General features: G+C 37.4%; 1 protein-coding gene across 1 annotated transcript; it reads left to right on the top strand.

Annotated features, from left to right (window-relative positions):
• Window positions 1–461: 461 nt before the first annotated feature.
• Window positions 462–15944, top strand: trpc4apb (transient receptor potential cation channel, subfamily C, member 4 associated protein b). The gene is made up of 19 exons (XM_052091278.1): window positions 462–593; window positions 1077–1205; window positions 1310–1426; window positions 3507–3564; window positions 3716–3771; window positions 3873–4001; window positions 4201–4402; window positions 4578–4763; window positions 4916–5058; window positions 7407–7535; window positions 7621–7679; window positions 7803–7904; window positions 8050–8133; window positions 8263–8353; window positions 14101–14241; window positions 14338–14449; window positions 14569–14681; window positions 14801–15007; window positions 15113–15944. Exons 1-19 carry the CDS (start codon window positions 471–473, stop codon window positions 15248–15250), a joined length of 2319 nt encoding a protein of 772 aa, XP_051947238.1. The 5' UTR covers window positions 462–470; the 3' UTR covers window positions 15251–15944.
• The last annotated feature ends 346 nt before the right edge of the window (window positions 15945–16290 follow it).

Genomic DNA, 16290 nt, shown 5'->3' on the forward strand with positions numbered 1-16290 from the left:
GTATTTTTGTGGTCATCAACAAACGCTGTCGACTGAGATTAACTTGTATTGAATCGGGAGTATTCCTTTTAAGTGTTTTACAATTTTTGTATGACATTTTGCCTTCATTAGTTAATTTAAATGGTCCTACGGGGTGACAAATTAATTTTAAAAGTACAAATAGGCTAATCTAAATATGATCTCAAAGTCATAAAAAAGTCATAATATAGATGGACTATCATTACTTTTAACGGCCCACAGGAAAACCTTTTTAGTTGTTGTTTGTAGTTACCTCTTCAATCCAGTAGGTGTAAGTAATAATCACTGATATATACGTATATAATCACATATATATAGAGATCAGTGGTAATAACACTTTTATTCTCGCTTGTTGTAGTTATCGCTCCAGTCCAGTAGGGAGCAGTAATAACTCTATTTCCCCCGTTGATTTCCTGAAGGCTCCTCAACGTCACAACGCCAGAGGAAAAGCAATGGCGACGAGGGGCTCTGGGTTTTCACGGACCCAAAAAAGCCGCGGAAATTCAAGCAAAAACGTATTTAATAAAATCCAACATGGCCAAATCACTGGTGTGGGGCTTACTAGAGGTACTCAGGTGAGAGTTTACTTTATACGGATGTCCAATCTGTCAATAAAGCGATACTCTCCAACTGTTTACATATGAAGGCCCGAAGAGTCCGCAGTTTAAAGTTACACTTAGACATTTGTCTGATTTAACACAGACAGACTTAATCAGACCAACGCATTTCCAATTGTAGATCTCACATTTGTTATTATAGGGTTGTATTTTAGATTTTAAGTTAAATTGAATCAGGTGCACATTTGTTATAGGGTTGTATTTTAGATTTTAAGTTAAATTGAATCAGGTGCTATGCTGTCAAGTAAATATGACTAGTTTAGGAGCCTAGGTTCATATAGTATTGACGTCACATATATTTCTATTGATTATACATTATGCATTGTATTAAAAATTGAAATAACCAGTAATAATAATAATAGAGCGACAATAATCGTGGATCTCCCCATATTATCCCATTTGAAATGTGGTTCACTAGTGTTAAGATGGTGTCAAATGCAGGTTCCTATTGCTCTCCTGGAGGAGAGAGATAAAAGAGCTCAATGGCATGGAATTCCAGTGTTATTGAGGAGACTTCATGAGAGCAGCCACCCTAACAGTGATCTCACCAAGATTCACTGCATGGTCATGGTATTCAAGATCCCTCCATCCATTCACATTCTTTCAAATGTATCTCTTGAAATTCATTTAAATAATTTGTGAGCAGATGTTGAGTTATGTTGGTGGTTTTGCAGGAACTGTCATCATTGCTTTCTATGGAGGCCATGTCATTTGTTACAGAGGACCGCAAGACGCCACAGGAATCTCTTTCACCCAATACGTATACGTTTGACCTGTTTGGAGGAGTTGATGTGAGTTGTTGAATATTTTTCTTGTCTAATCTTGATGCGGTGCAGTCTAATAAAAACGGTACGATTTTTGGCAAAATATTTGAACTAAAGGTTTTGTAATATTCGTGCGTTGGCTTGAATGAAGAGTGACATTTTAAAGCATATTTATTTGACGTTTTTTTGTAAAATACATTTTTAAATTACACAGTAATTTGATTTAAAACTGTAAGGACTATGAATCAGGATTGAGATGAACACAGTCATTTGAAAAGAGAAAAGCATAATTTGGTAGCAATTACACACCTGATAACATTAATGTAAGTGAACAGAACTGCTTATAACACACTCACTATGATTCCGTGAAGTTTATTTGCTATCGCCTTTATTAAGTCCTGAATCAATCGATTAATTAATGTTAAGTTATTAGCTTTAATTTAAATGAGCAAATCTAGATGTCCTTTCTGATGTTCAATTGTGAATGAGGAATGATCGTTTGACCAATAGCATGTTCTTTTTGAGATTTAAAGATTTTAACCTCGTACAACCCTGCGTACACATGCGTGGATGTTGTGTTTTGGCTTCGCTATATGCAATGCATAATTTAAATTCATTTAAACCGACTGATCTCCATTCAGGAGACTCTGTGCTGTCAGTAAAGGGTTAAACTTTCGACATACAGAGTCATCTGATAAAACAACATGGCGTAGATCACAATGGAGCTTGTCATTGGAAGAAACGGCAACAAAATTACGTCTGGTAAGAAAACTAATGACATTTTTACATTGTCAAAGAATAAAGTCTCTATTTACATCTGATGTCGTTTTTAAAATTTTAGCATTTTGTTGCCAAATGCCACGCTGCTAAACACAATGTACATTAATGTGTGCAATAGCACAAGGTTTTCATTAGAAATCCTATATTTATCATTATATATATATGACAGCAGTCATTCACTAAATGGGGAGCAAGGGAGCATCCTATAGCTTGCCTATGAAACCAAGTGCATTCAATCCAAACTTCCTATGAAAAATACAGTTTCAGGCTGCAGATAATGTTTAAACACCTCGTCATGGTTGGCAGACATGAGACAATGTTAATCAGTACATAGATTCAGAATTTATAATGTGAAATTGTATTTTAAAATGGTTGGCAGGAGTTGGACGATGCTGGTCATTACTTGTATAAAAAATAATTATGCTAATTTCTGAATGGTATAACAATTCAGCCCTGGCTATCACTTTGTTTGACAATGCAAAGAGAGAACATTGAGGTTTTGTTGCCAAAGTAGAAACAAATATTGTAGCATAAAAGTGAAATCAAATATCAAACAATTTTTATTCGTGCTTTTCCCAATACACATTTTTCCAAAGCAACTTTACAGATATAATGTCTGTAGTGTCTCAAAAACATGAGTAACCAACACTCATGAAAACATAATAAACTGACTTTCAATAGTTGTTATTATTTAAAATATCACAACTTTTTGATGTGGACATAAATTTATTTTTGCATGTGTATTAGATGCCACTAGTTACATATCAAAAAGGGTAATGGAAAATGCACACAGCAGTCAAGCTTGGGTTTCAGGAGGTAAAAAAAAGAAAGAAAGAAAAAACACTTTGTATGTCCTCTCTACGTACCTCGTGTCACTATTACAAGTGACCTGCAACAAGGTTTTTAATTATTTTTTGATCATTTAAAAAACCACCAAAAAAAAAAACCTTCTTAAATCTACTCAAACACTCATTACTCCAGTAGGCTTTCATTGGAAAAACGCAAGCATTTGTCAGAGAAATGGCAGATGGCAACAGTTTGATAGGATTGGTGAGAAATGCTTTTAAAGTGGGGCTTAGCGAAGGGTTAATTTATTCAGTTTGAATTCCATTTGCTTCTTTTGGAACAATTTATGTTGGTGAAGCAAAAATAACCACAAGCCACATTAGAGGATTGTCAAAGTGATACAATTCCTACAATCTACAATTCCTCCAGTTTTCTCCAAAATCTTATGACTTGTTCTCCATGAAATCGTTGTTTTATTAAACTTTTTGTACCTTAATGACACCTGACAGTTATTTACAATGACTTACTAATTTCCTTTCAGTTGTTTGTGGAGATCCTGATGACGCCAACACTCACAGTACAGGGAGACCTACCTATATGTAAGCTCATTTTAAATTCAGCTTTTATATAAGCATTTTAATCTCCTAACCTCATATTCTCCTTTCCATTTTCACACTTTATAGTTCCTTGCTTAAAATTTGCCATCGCTTTTACTAGCATCCCAGTAATGAAGTTTGCTTTTATTTTCAGTGAGTGATGATCTTATCAAGGATTGTCTGAGTGTTCTTTACAACTGCTGTATATGTGTAAGTATAACAATTATGTACATGTCTCTAAACAGGCACTAATGATTGTAAAATTATTATTTTTTTTTTCCATGTAACAGCAGCTGATTTTTTTCTTGCAGACAGAGGGCGTTACAAAAAGCCTTTCAGTGAGGGATGATTTTGTCATATTCCTTTTTACTCTCATGTCTAACAAAAAGGTTTTCCTTCAAACTGCCACTCTTATTGAGGACATTTTGAGTGTGAGGAAGGTAAAAATGAATGCATTTTTTCTTGTATGGCTTTCATAAATGCTTGACAGCTAGTTACAATGTGAAATTGCTACATATGAAATAACTTCTTTTATTTCTGTATCTAAGGGCCACATTTTCATTCAATGTACTGTCATCTACACTTTACAAATATTGGAAATCTTTGTCAAAATCTCTTTCTTCACTATTTTAACCTTAGGAAATGATCCAACTAGAAGAAATTCCCAACCTGCCCAGTCTGGTCCAAAGCTTCAACCAGCAGCAGCTGGCCAACTTCTGTCGTATCCTCTCTGTTGCCATATCAGAGCCAGATGTTGGTGTGGATGACAAACACACTCTTCTGGCCCGCAGTACCCAGCAGAAGACCAACACCTGCCCATCACGTGCTGAGAGAAACCAGAGTTAGAGAGCAATACTACCATTTATTGACAGCATGCCATAATATGTTCTGCTTGTTACATATTTTAGAATTTCATATACACTTGAGGACAATAGAAGCACGTTAAAAACAGCTACCTTTTTGAGTGTCATGTACAGTAGTCAAATCCTTTTCTTGTTTTTTGGGTCTCTCTACAGTGGCTCTGCTAAATATCTCAGGGTTTATTGAGCGTCTTTGTAAGCTGGCCACACGGAAAGTTTCAGAAGCAGATGGTGCTTCTGCCAGATTGGAACTGGAGGACTGGCACAGTTGGCTTGACAATGCCCTGGTGCTGGATGCCCTCATGCAGCTAGCGATTGAGGAAGCGGAGCAGAGTAGTACAGGTGAAAGTGTAGAATAAGAAGTTTATAACAAGGTTCTGCTGTTGTATTGTCGGCTCTTAACACTCATATCTTTTTCTCACTTTTGGTTACTTTTATATATTATTTTTCTCCATTCAGTTCCTCCTGTTACTTATGGTCTGTTTGTCTTTCAGAGTCGTCTGATGAGAGTTCCTTGTCATCCAGTCCACTCAGACACAGGCTTCCCCAGTCCATGAAGATAGTCCATGAGATCATGTACAAAGTGGAGGTTCTCTATGTGTTGTGTGTATTGCTTATGGGCAGACAAAGAAATCAGGTAATGTGAATGAACAGTCAATTTTACTTCTCCATACCAACATTACATTTTAAAACTGTAGTGTGTAATTTTTTTCAGTGTTAAAATATTTTCTCCTATCCCAGCTTAATATGCAGAGCCAACTATAAGTAAGCCATTTATAGGTTCATGTTTTCAAAAACTCCAAACACTGTCTCTGTGGCGCTATAAAAATTCCTCTGTTTGTCCGCTCAGCTTGAAACAACAACATTGACTCGGATTTGTGTTCCATTAAGAGCCGATCATCCCAATTTCCGATTCACTTCAAATCCTCTGTGAGAGCTTTGAAATGCTGAAAGGCGTGGAGCTAAAAAATAAAGTTGTTTTGAAACGTAATAAAAATAAAGATTTTTATTGTAAATTCTTTTAAAAGCGATCTTGCAGCATGACTGTCATGATTGTTCTCACTTCAAAGTGCCCTACCAATGGCTTGTGTTTAGGGCGGGACTATCTATTTGTTTGATTAACAGTAGGCGTGGCTCGATACCACTTTTTCATGTCAGATACCGATTCCGATACCACAACCTTGAGTATCTGCCGATACCGATACACTACCATCTTTTACTCCCTCTTAAACAATTAAGCTGTTAAGAACACATTTGTCAGGAGAATGCACTATGCTTAACCTATCCATCTAAAAAGCATTATGCTCAAACAGTGCAACAAACGTTCCACTCCCCTAAAGGAAGAAATAAAGTAGCCCACAACATGACTCAATTGTGCAATACTGCTGCTTCATTTTTATAAACATTTTCCAAACAGAACTTGTTGCGGCATTTTTAATTAGTCAGCAAAATTCAAACATTCAAAATGAAATTTAAAGTGCAAATTTAAAGAATTATTATTCTAGTCAAATACTGGATGTAACTCAACACTCAATGTAATAGCTCTATTGTAAACCATAACTTAAATTAAAATAAATAAAAACATAAAAAATAATAGTATCTCCATTATAAAATGTACAGTACAATAAGTAAAATATTTGAACTGTAAAACACCTGTATAAAACAGTATGAAATTCCAGTATGAATCCCAAACTGGGAACTACAAGGCGATCCATTGCTTTTATTACGTTACTAGCATTGTCTCTTAAAATTATATGGACTTTACTCTTCTCAATTTTCCATGTATTTAACATCTCCTCCCTTGCTACAGCGATGGACTCTCCTGTGTGTGAGCCACGAAAGTGTTTAGTATGCAGCACTGCTTTTTACAAATTAAAAATTTGTAAAAATTTTTGAGTCTATCCACTGTGCAGTCAGGCTTAGTAAAGACATAGGACACACGTCTGAGCTCCATATGTCAGTTGTGAAGCTAATCAAGGCAACATTTTCTAAACATTTCGAAATTAATTCACACACTTGCTTGTACTTATTTGGGACAGCCGTGTCGGGGATGAAATGCCGGTTTGGCATCATGTTGCAAGGCTCCAAATACTCCATTAAGTGTCGAAAACCCATATTCTCAACAACAGGCTCCGTTATCAGCTTTGCTTTGTTGCTGTTTGGGGGGAGTTTTTGACGCTTCTGAATTGTTTCCAGCAATGTTTGTTGTTGCGGCACAGTTTTATTCTTGGCACTCGTTGCCTGGATAAATTCAGCATACTCCTTTCCATGATGCTTCTGTGTTTAATCAAGTTCGTGGTGTTGAAGTTTCCAACGCTGCTGCCACCTCTCGAAACGCTTCACGTTGCATAAATTGCAAATTTTCTTCCTTGAGTTTAAAATAACTCCACACAGCTGACATGATGATAGTGCTGACAGGTCTCACCTATCTATCACTCACGTTCTAGCTACTGTTCACATGACGCCAGTGTTGCCAAGTCCGAGTTTTTCCTCCTCCTGAAACGCGATTGGGCTAGTTTTGAGCTGCAAATGCGCAGGATTTTGTTGTGAAAACCTGGTAACCCTGCGTGACGCATGCTGCTCATCTCTCTTCACGGCATGTTGCTCAAGTGTTAAGAATTTGTATGACAGTTTAGGACTAAGTCCGTGATCGGATCGGAATATACTCCCCCGGCTCCTACAATATCCGATCCAGTGATTTTGGCCAGTGTCGGACTAATACCGATACTGAATAATCGGATAGGCGCATCCCTAATTAACAGCAGATGGGGCATCCTCTAAAGATTGTTTGAAAACATTGTTTATTTTTGCAATTCTATTTGGTGGCACTAGTGGTACAGAAATGATCAACTTCAGCTTTAAGCCTCCTTAGATGAATCACTTCTGTTGTATTCCTCATTTTGATTAAAGCATCTGCTAAATGAATAAATGTTTAAGGTTCTTAATATTGTGGCTCTGACATGCTAATTTTTCTTTATTGAGCAGGTTCACAGAATGCTGGCAGAGTTCAGGTTAATTCCAGGACTCAATAACCTGTTTGATAAGCTGATCTGGAGGAAACAGCCTTCAAGCCATGTCTTACACCGGCAGAACCAGAACTGCGATTGCAGTTCGGTAAGAACCAGTCCTTCATTAATCAGACTTGATTAATAATCCATATTAATGGATTACACTAATAGTACATCTCTATTCTGTTCAGGAGATCTCGTTCAAAATTCAGTTTCTCAGGCTGCTGCAGAGCTTCAGTGACCACCACGAGTGAGTATCAGATCAAGATTAAAGGAGCAAAATTGGGAATTTATGATGGGATATTTCCATTAAGGGTCTAAGCATCCTTTGTGTTAGAAGTCTACGTTTTCAACTTTTCTTTTCTGACCAAAGGAATAAATACCTCCTTCTAAGTGGACAGGAGCTGAATGAACTGAGTGACATCTACCTGAATGTGAACATCTTTGAAATGGAGTCACTGAATAATACAGACAGGCATGGACCTTATTTATAATCACATTAATTGCTTTAGTGCTTGCTTATTCCTGAATTTTTAACTGCTGTCTGCTCTCACTCACCATTTAGTGTTTCACTCTGTGTTCACTACCGATTTGTTAAATGGTATCCATGGTTTCTCTAGGAATCTTGTGTGTGATGGTAAAAAAGGTCTTCTCACACGGTTAATCTCAGTTATGAAGAAGGAGCCAATTGATTCATCATTTAGGTGAGGTGTCCCCCCCGCACACACTAACTGGCCTCTTCATTTCATATGAGTTCTTGTGTCCAGATAATTACATTTCATTGGCTGGTCACATGAAATGTTTTGGCCTGTATTTTACCCAACTCTCTTCAGGTTTTGGCAAGCAAGAGCAGTGGAGAGTTTTCTGAGAGGAACACCGTCATATGCAGACCAAGTGTTCCTGCTAAGAAGAGGCTTGTTAGAGGTGAGCAGACCATGCGTTTGATTGTGGGCATGTACTTGCATTATAAGAATATTAAGTGAATTGTAAGTGACTGAACAAATTGACCCTTTTTAATTAAATAACTGTAAACATGTTTCTAATTAGCTTTTACATAGCAAGCCATGAGTATAAGTAATTTTCTGTGGTAATCAACAGCATGCCACAGATGCTGTTCATAGGTGGTTTTTACACTTGGTTACTTCATGCGTTTTTGTTGATCGGATAGCTATCCTATCATGACAAGACCAAATGTAAATGCCCTTTAAGATGAATTCGAGACTGATATAAATCCAATCACTCAAACTACCTCTGACACATTCCAGAAAAAAATCTGTCAAGTGATAATGCATCTGAATGATCAAGCCACATATGTTATCTTTACTCTGCCCAAACAGCACTACATCAGCACAGTGAAAAACATGAAAAATAACTGTTGTAACAGAGTATTTGCATAGGGCTCACATCATGCAATAAACAATACTAGGGCTGGGTATTGATACATATTTCTCGATTCCGTTTCACAAGCTTTCGGTTTGATTTTGATTTGATATCGATTCATATAGTTATATTTCAGATACAATGTCAATTTTGTTGACATATAGAAATTATCTCTAATGCTGTAAATGATACAGGGGACCTTCTAACTTGGTAAATTATGAAATTACATGAAATTATAAAAATGGTTTCATCATTATTTTTTTATCATTTTCATGCATTTTTTAAAATGGAGTGTCTATTTACACTAAGTGCAAATAGCCCATCTTGTAGGCAGATGCTATTTACACTAACTCCGCCCACCACTGGTTAGACCAAACTCAAGAGCCACCACTGCGGTCAAATGCTGATCAAATGAAGGCGGACATGTTTGAATTTTCCGTAATGGGGCAGAGATGTTTAACTGGTTAACAGGTCAGACATTTAGTGGTTTAAGAGATTGGACAATTAAGTGACTATTTGCACTCCAATAGTCTGGTGGAAACACAGGATTTTATGACAAACTGTGCCCCCATGTGCAGCTGTAGTAGCTCTGGGTGTAACAGGCGGTATGTACAGTGCATCCGGAAAGTGCTTTCACAGCGCTTCACTTTTTCCACATTTTGTTATGTTACAGTCTTCTTCCAAAATTGATTAAATTCATTATTTTCTTCAAAATTCTACAAACAATACCCCATAATGACAATATGAAATAATTTTGTTTGAAATCTTTGCAAATTTATTAAAAATAAAAAACAAAACAAAAATACATGTAGATAAGTATACACAGCCTTTGCTCAATACTTTATTGAAGCCCCTTTGGCACCAATTACAGCCTCAAGTATTTTTGAGTATGATGCTACAAGCTTAGCACACCTATATTTGGGCAGTTTTCTCCCATTCTTCTTTGCAGGATCTGTCAAGCTCCATCAGGTTGGATGGGGAGCATCAGTGCACAGCTATTTTCAGATCTCTCCAGAGATGTTCAATTGGTTCAAGTCTGGACTCTGGCTGGGCCACTTAAGGACATTCACAGAGTTGTCCCGTAGCCACTCCTTTGTTATCTTGGCTATGTGCTTAGGGTCGTTGTCCTGTTGGGAGATGAACCTTCGCAGCCAGTCTGAAGTCCAGAGCACTCTGGAGCAGGTTTTCATCAAGGATGTCTCTGTACATTGCAGCATTCACCTTTCCCTAGATCCAGACTAGTCTCCCAGTTCCTCCCCCGATCGCTCAGTTTGGCTGGGCGGCTAGCTCTAGGAAGTGTCCCAGTGGTTCCAAACTTCCATTTACAGATGATGGAGGCCACTGTGCTCATTGTGATCTTCAATGCTGCAGAAAGTTTTCTGTACCCTTCCCCAGATCTGTGCCTCGATACAATCCTGTCTCGGAGGTCTACAGACAATTCCTTGGACTTCATGGCTTGGTTTGTGCTCTGACATGTTCTGTTAACTGTGGGACCTTATATAGACAGGTGTGTGCCTTTCCAAATCATGTCCAATCAACTGAAATGACCACATATGGACTCTAATCAAGTTGAAGAAACACCTCAAGGATGATCAGTGGAAACAGGATGCACCTGAGCTCAATTTTGAGTGTCATAACAAAGGCTGTGAATACTTATGTACATGTGATTTATTCGTTTTTTATTTTTAATACATTTGCAAAGATTTCAAACAAACTTCTTTCCCATTGTCATTATGGGGTATTGTTTGTAGAATTTTGAAGAAAATAATGAATTGAATCCATTTTGGAATAAGGCTGTAACATAACAAAATGTGGAAAAAGTGAAGCGCTGTGAATACTTTCCGGATGCACTGTATATGTGTATGTGTTGTCACGCTGGAGATCTGGGTTCGAATCTCGCCCCTTGACGCACTTTTTCCCATGTCTCTACTCTTAATATTTCCTATAATACTAATAGTAATAAATAAAAGAGATTCCTCACAGTAAAGGTCAGGGAGTTGAGAGAAGGATTTGATCTGGATAAAATTAACCATGGTTTTACTGTACTAATATTGTAGTAAACATGTGTTTTGGTGGAAACTATATAGTTCTTATGTACTGTACTAACCATGGTGTTACTACAGTAACATGTTGTTAATAATTACTATGTTTAATTTTGTGGTTACTATGATTTTACTATAAATAATTTTTGTAGGGTAGGGGTTGCTGTATGGTGTCTGTAGGACTCCAAATAAACACAATAAAATGCTGCAGTGATGCCACTAGAGTGCAAATAGCATCTAACGCACTTGTGCAAAGAAGATGCTTTTTGTTGCTTTTTATACTTAGTGCAAATTGCCTTTGCCATTTTAAAGAGCTAAAATGTGACCAATTCCGTTATTCCACCAATAAATATGATGTCTTAATATTATATATGATAAATTGCAGATATTATATTAGCATATATATATATATATATATATATATATATATATATATATATATATATATATATATATATATATATATATATATATATATATATATATATACACTCACCTAAAGGATTATTAGGAACACCTGTTCAATTTCTCATTAATGCAATTATCTAATCAACCAATCACATGGCAGTTGCTTCAATGCATTTAGGGGTGTGGTCCTGGTCAAGACAGTCTCCTAAACTCCAAACTGAATGTCAGAATGGGAAAGAAAGGTGATTTAAGCAATTTTGAGCGTGGCATGGTTGTTGGTGCCAGACGGGCCGGTCTGAGTATTTCACAATCTGCTCAGTTACTGGGATTTTCACGCACAACCATTCCAGTGTTTACAAAGAATGGTGTGAAAAGGGAAAAACATCCAGTATGCGGCAGTCCTGTGGGCGAAAATGCCTTGTTGATGCTAGAGGTCAGAGGAGAATGGGCCGACTGATTCAAGCTGATAGAAGAGCAACTTTGCCTGAAATAACCACTCATTACAACCGAGGTATGCAGCAAAGCATTTGTGAAGCCACAACACGCACAACCTTGAGGCGGATGGGCTACAACAGCAGAAGACCCCACCGGGTACCACTCATCTCCACTACAAATAGGAAAAAGAGGCTACAATTTGCAAGAGCTCACCAAAATTGGACAGTTGAAGACTGGAAAAATGTTGCCTGGTCTGATGAGTCTCGATTTCTGTTGAGACATTCAGATGGTAGAGTCAGAATTTGGCGTAAACAGAATGAGAACATGGATCCATCATGCCTTGTTACCACTGTGCAGGCTGGTGGTGGTGGTGTAATGGTGTGGGGGATGTTTTCTTGGCACACTTTAGGCCCCTTAGTGCCAATTGGGCATCGTTTAAATGCCACGGCCTACCTGAGCATTGTTTCTGACCATGTCCATCCCTTTATGGCCACCATGTACCCATCCTCTGATGGCTACTTCCAGCAGGATAATGCACCATGTCACAAAGCTCGAATCATTTCAAACTGGTTTCTTGAACATGACAATGAGTTCACTGTACTAAAATGGCCCCCACAGTCACCAGATCTCAACCCAATAGAGCATCTTTGGGATGTGGTGGAACAGGAGCTTCGTGCCCTGGATGTGCATCCCACAAATCTTCATCAACTGCAAGATGCTATCCTATCAATATGGGCCAACATTTCTAAAGAATGCTTTCAGCACCTTGTTGAATCAATGCCACGTAGAATTAAGGCAGTTCTGAAGGCGAAAGGGGTCAAACACAGTATTAGTATGGTGTTCCTAATAATCCTTTAGGTGAGTGTGTGTATGTATATATATATATATATATATATATATATATATATATATATATATATATATATATATATATATATATATATATATATATACATATATATATATATATATATATACATATACACACATATGTATATATATACATATGTATATATATATATATTTGTTACATGTTTATTGTTTACATGCATAATACAGTTGCATACTCTTAGTATCTGGAATCTTTTAAATTTGACACAGAATTTTTTCTTTAAGATACTATGTGAATGAGGACTAGTTATTATATTCTGACTGTACAGTAGAGCATTTTATGGAGTTGTGACATAGCTAGCTAGTAAAATGCCTGTTTCCCACTCCATACATTTTTATTTCATTGGGCTCCTAATGATTTGGGCTTAGTTATCAATACTGTGGTTAGGTCAATGTATTTATTCTTTTTTTTTAACACCAACCGCAATTCTAGTATAAATGTATAGTAAATTATTTAAAACTTTAACATTTCTGTCAAAATACCATAGTTACTGTGACTACTGTAAAATAGTGATAAATGTAAGCAAGGGTGATGATGTGTAATTTAAATACTTTTTATGGCCAAAAACATATTAAATATGTATGTCTGGGCTGTCCAGCTGTTTGAGATGTTTGACTTCCTCAACAGCGCTTTAAACTAGAAAGTTTCAGAATTCAAATCTATCCCATCTCTGGGGCGCTGATAGCAAGGGAAGCCTGATTGAAGCGCAGAAAAGTTACTTAAAGGCAATGCGGTTGGCCAGGCGTGTTGTGATGCGGAAGGTGGAAAACCATTTCAAAGTATACCCGGGCCTTTACACTTTAATAGAGCAAAGCGCATCACTTGCACAAGTTACTGTGATGTCTCACGCCACACTTACGTGAAAACCAGGCTCCAACTTCACTGCACAAATTAGTTTAAAGCATATTAAGAACCTGACGCAAAATTTTATCAGGTGTGTGTTTTAATTGAATCGATCTTAGAATTTAAGAATCAAGATCATTCAAATAAAAATCTCGATGCATCAGAAATTCAATATATAATGTGTAGGTAACACAGAGTGAAATGCTGTTTGATATTTATTTCCAGGCGAAACTAAATACTGACATGAATGCAGTTGATGTGCATGACATGTCTTATCTACGACAAGCCACAAGGGGAAAAATACAGAGCATGCATACACATAAACACATGCGCTTGTTACTTGTTACTTGGAATCAAATAATAAATCACATCTTTTAAATTAGCTGCCCTGCATTAGCATAATCATGGAAGTAAACGCTGTTTTTTATAAATGTTAAATGTTTTTTCATATTGCACGGGAATTGAAGATTGGATTTATATATGTTTGGCACATCTTTTAAAGACACATTGATGTAGCAAAGTGTAAATGGAATGTGCTTATTCAATTGGATATCAATCCTGTCAGTAAAAATGCATGAAATGACCAAGTGTATAAACCCCCCATAGACATTACAGAATTTTCCTTTTTTTTATTTTATTTTTTTGTCTTCCTTCTCTCTCTCTTCTGGCAGCACATTCTCTATTGCATCATCGACAGTGGCTGTAAGTCCCATGATGTACTTCAGAGCTACTTTGACCTACTTGGTGAGCTCATGAAGTTCAACATCGATGCCTTCAAAAGATTCAACAAATTCGTCAACAGTGAGGAAAAGGTTGGAATTTGCCTCAGGCCTTACGGAATCCACACTTAAGTGATTTAATAGATGTCGAATTTCACATCTGTCTCTCTATCTCTTGTGACATCTCAGTTTCAGATATTTTTGACTCAGATCAACAGCTCTCTGGTGGACTCTAACATGCTGGTGCGATGTATTGTCCTTTCGTTAGACCGCTTTGAGAGCCAGAATGAAGACATTAAAGGTATGACTGAGCTAAGTGTTCAAATAATAAATTGAGAGAGATGCAGCAGTGTACTGAAAAGTATATTTATATGCAGACAATTACAATGTTAAAAATGTTTCCTTCTCTCTTTTGCTCAGTGGTAGAAGTGTTTTCAGAGTGTCGTCTCTTGTCCTACATGGCTCAAATGGAGAACCGGCTGACCTTTCTTTTTAGACTGATCAACATCATCAATGTTCAGACTCTCACCCAGGCAAGATATGAGATTATTTTAATGCTGTCTGAACAGACTGTTTTCATATCAAAATGGTTCACTGAATCAAATTTGTTATATCATTTAAAACTGATAGACATTGTTTGGACTTATCACAGGAGAATGTGAGCTGCCTAAACACCAGTCTGGTGATTCTGATGCTAGCCAGGAGGCGGGGCAAGTTGCCTCTCTATCTGAGCGCTCTAAGAGAGAAGGAGTATGCAGAAAAATACCCCGGCTGCCTGCTCAACAACTTCCACAATCTGCTGCGCTTCTGGCAGCATCACTACCTCAACAAAGACAAGGACAGCACCTGCCTTGAGAATGTAAGCTCGGCACGATTGACCTAACTTGACATTCTGTTATAATAGTAAGACGATGTGGGATGATTGAGAGGTAATATCTCTGTATGTCTTTTTGCTTCTTTACAGAGTTCTAGTATTCCATTCACCTATTGGATGGAGACAGTTTCAGTACTTCTGGGTTCTGGTAGAAGCTCACCCTGTGCCATCGCCTCTTACATAGATAAAGCCTACAGGGACCTGGACAGAGACTTCTTAGAACTGTGACTGTCGAGACTGTGTGATATTTTAAACTACTTAGAGGACTCCTTTCCACAGAATGTCATCAATGTGTATGAATTTATTAGACTTGGTCCATTCAGATGCATTACAAAATAGGGGTTTGTGGTTGAAGTTCTCTTAGTGTGTGGACGTGTGTGTGTGTGTGTGTGTGTGTGTGTGTGATGAGTGTGGATGTAGGTTCGAATGAATACCCAGATGACATGCTAGTGAGGGTGTTGATCTGCTTGATTGTGTGTGTTGGCTGGCTCTGGTGATATCATGGCTCAGACTCAGAGTATTAGCTGTGCAGCAGATGTGTGCTTTGGATTATGGTGGAGGTGTGTGTGTGTGTGTGTTTACAATGGCACTTCACTCAGGATGTTTTACTGTCAGTCCATAGATTTACATCTGCCTTGTTCTCTAGTGCACAAGCTCTCTCTCATCTCTCCTGTAGGTTGAGTTGTCACACCTGGACATAAATTCCTGTAAGTTGTCAGGAAGAGCCTCACTGCCCACTGGCTGTGAAATTCAGGGACTTCCCAAAGTCTTATGTTGGTGGTTGGCTTAGTTTACATTATGCCTGTATATTTATGTAATGTATGTAGTTCTCACTTGATCTTTAAATTTACCTTGTCAGTCCCAAACTCAAAGTGACGACACAATTGCAAGAAAATAAAATAAATAAATTGTTTTATCACAACCATGTCTCATTATGTACAAATTGTTCAATGTTTTAATGTTTGGGCATGTCATCAGTCTAGTAGTCTGCAGTCTGAGTTATCCATTTTAAGATTTAAGAAATATGTAGGGGAGAGTGGGGTAAGATGAACTGATTTTTACACATGTTGTCTCCAATACAAGAAAAAGTTAGAGATAAAATTAAGTGGCTCCTTTAATTCAAGGTGTCTGCTATCACTTGATATAGACACAAACATATGGCCTTTAAAACAAAATGTATCCACTTTCCTTGGGTTAGAGGTAAGTTGATCCTGGCCATTTGGTAAATTGACCAATCAATTTTCCAGTGAAACACTGAAACATTCCAC

The sequence above is a fragment of the Xyrauchen texanus genome, chromosome 25 (assembly GCF_025860055.1).
Source record: "Xyrauchen texanus isolate HMW12.3.18 chromosome 25, RBS_HiC_50CHRs, whole genome shotgun sequence".
Taxonomy (NCBI): domain Eukaryota; kingdom Metazoa; phylum Chordata; class Actinopteri; order Cypriniformes; family Catostomidae; genus Xyrauchen; species Xyrauchen texanus.

Coding starts and splice junctions, on each gene's coding strand:
- trpc4apb (XM_052091278.1), top strand. CDS start 471: ATGGCGACGAGGGGCTCTGGGTTTTCACGGACCCAAAAAAGCCGCGGA. Junction 594..1,076: donor GGCTTACTAGAGGTACTCAG/GTGAGAGTTTAC, acceptor TGTCAAATGCAG/GTTCCTATTGCTCTCCTGGA. Junction 15,008..15,112: donor ACAGCACCTGCCTTGAGAAT/GTAAGCTCGGCA, acceptor GCTTCTTTACAG/AGTTCTAGTATTCCATTCAC.